This window comes from Trichinella spiralis (genome assembly GCF_000181795.1).
Source record: "Trichinella spiralis strain ISS 195 chromosome Unknown Scfld1557, whole genome shotgun sequence".
Taxonomy (NCBI): domain Eukaryota; kingdom Metazoa; phylum Nematoda; class Enoplea; order Trichinellida; family Trichinellidae; genus Trichinella; species Trichinella spiralis.
This window is the reverse complement of record NW_003528496.1, coordinates 160,781-161,894: the sequence shown is the minus strand read 5'-3', so window position 1 is coordinate 161,894 and position 1,114 is coordinate 160,781. Positions and strand designations below refer to the sequence as shown.

Here is a 1,114-nt window from a genome sequence, read left to right as displayed (position 1 = left end):
CACACGGCTAGATTTTGTGCAAAAAGGACTCCCTATTTGCTGGGTTTAGAATGTTTTAACCGGTAGGCATCAGATTGAAGGTTAAATCATATAAATAGTATCCAGTTGAATCGGTACTACGGGAAATATCAGGCAGTTTCCACTCCTGACTTAGGTGCTATGCAGGCGAACCTGTATCGATGGATCTTGATCCATCAGTTCCTCCTGTTTGCATGAAAGCCAACGATATCGCACGAATGTCTTTGAAAGATCCGGCGATATCACGAGTTTTACATGGGGCGTGGAAAGGATGGCCAGCCAAGTTGTCAGATGAAAAATTTAAACCATTTTTCATTAGATAACTGTAAATATCAGTAATCAGTACATAAGGGTTGCTTGCTTTGGGGAAATAGGGTTGCGATTCCAATTCAAGCGCGTTCAGGGCTCCTTACTATGTTACACGATGGTCACCCGGGTATTGTTCGTATGAAAGCATTGGCAAGAAGCTACTTCTGGTGGCCGAAAATGGATGAGGATATCGAAAAGACTGTGAACACATGTGACGTTTGTCAATCGTCAAGAGCTGCAATGCCAAAAGCTCCTGTTCACTCTTGGGAAACGCCAAATAACCCTTGGAGTCGTTTACATATCGACTTCGCAGGCCCCTTCCAAGAAAAGACATTCCTGATTGTAGTAGATGCCTTTTCAAAATGGTTAGAAGTAATTCCAATATCAGAAATGTCAACACGAACGGTTATAGAAGAATTACGTCAGTTGTTCGCAACGCATGGCTTGCCGAACACAATTATGTCTGACAACGCAGCACAATTTGTTTCTGTTGAATTCCAGCAATTCTTGAAAAGAGGTGCAATCAGACATACTAGAATTGCCCCGTTTCATCCGGCATCAAACGGACAAGCAGAGAGGATGGTCCGCACGACAAAAGAGGCTTTGCGAAAAATGGTTCACGGAAGCTGGAAATAGCGTCTAGCGAATTTCTTATTTTCACAACGCGTGTCACCTTGCGCCACAACCGGGAAAAGTCCGGCTGAACTGCTAATGAAGCGCCGATTGCGAACGGTTCTCGACCGCATCCACCCTGACATCGAAGAAGAAGCGATTGAAGGTAATAGCG

General features: G+C 44.3%; 1 protein-coding gene across 1 annotated transcript; it reads left to right on the top strand.

Moving 5' to 3' along the window:
* Window positions 1-361: 361 nt before the first annotated feature.
* On the top strand, window positions 362-963 carry Tsp_04470 (putative integrase core domain protein; the record flags this gene model as incomplete). Its single annotated transcript, XM_003368995.1, has 1 exon — window positions 362-963. A coding segment is annotated over one exon (602 nt), but the record flags the coding sequence as incomplete, so codon positions are not given.
* Window positions 964-1,114: the final 151 nt, after the last annotated feature.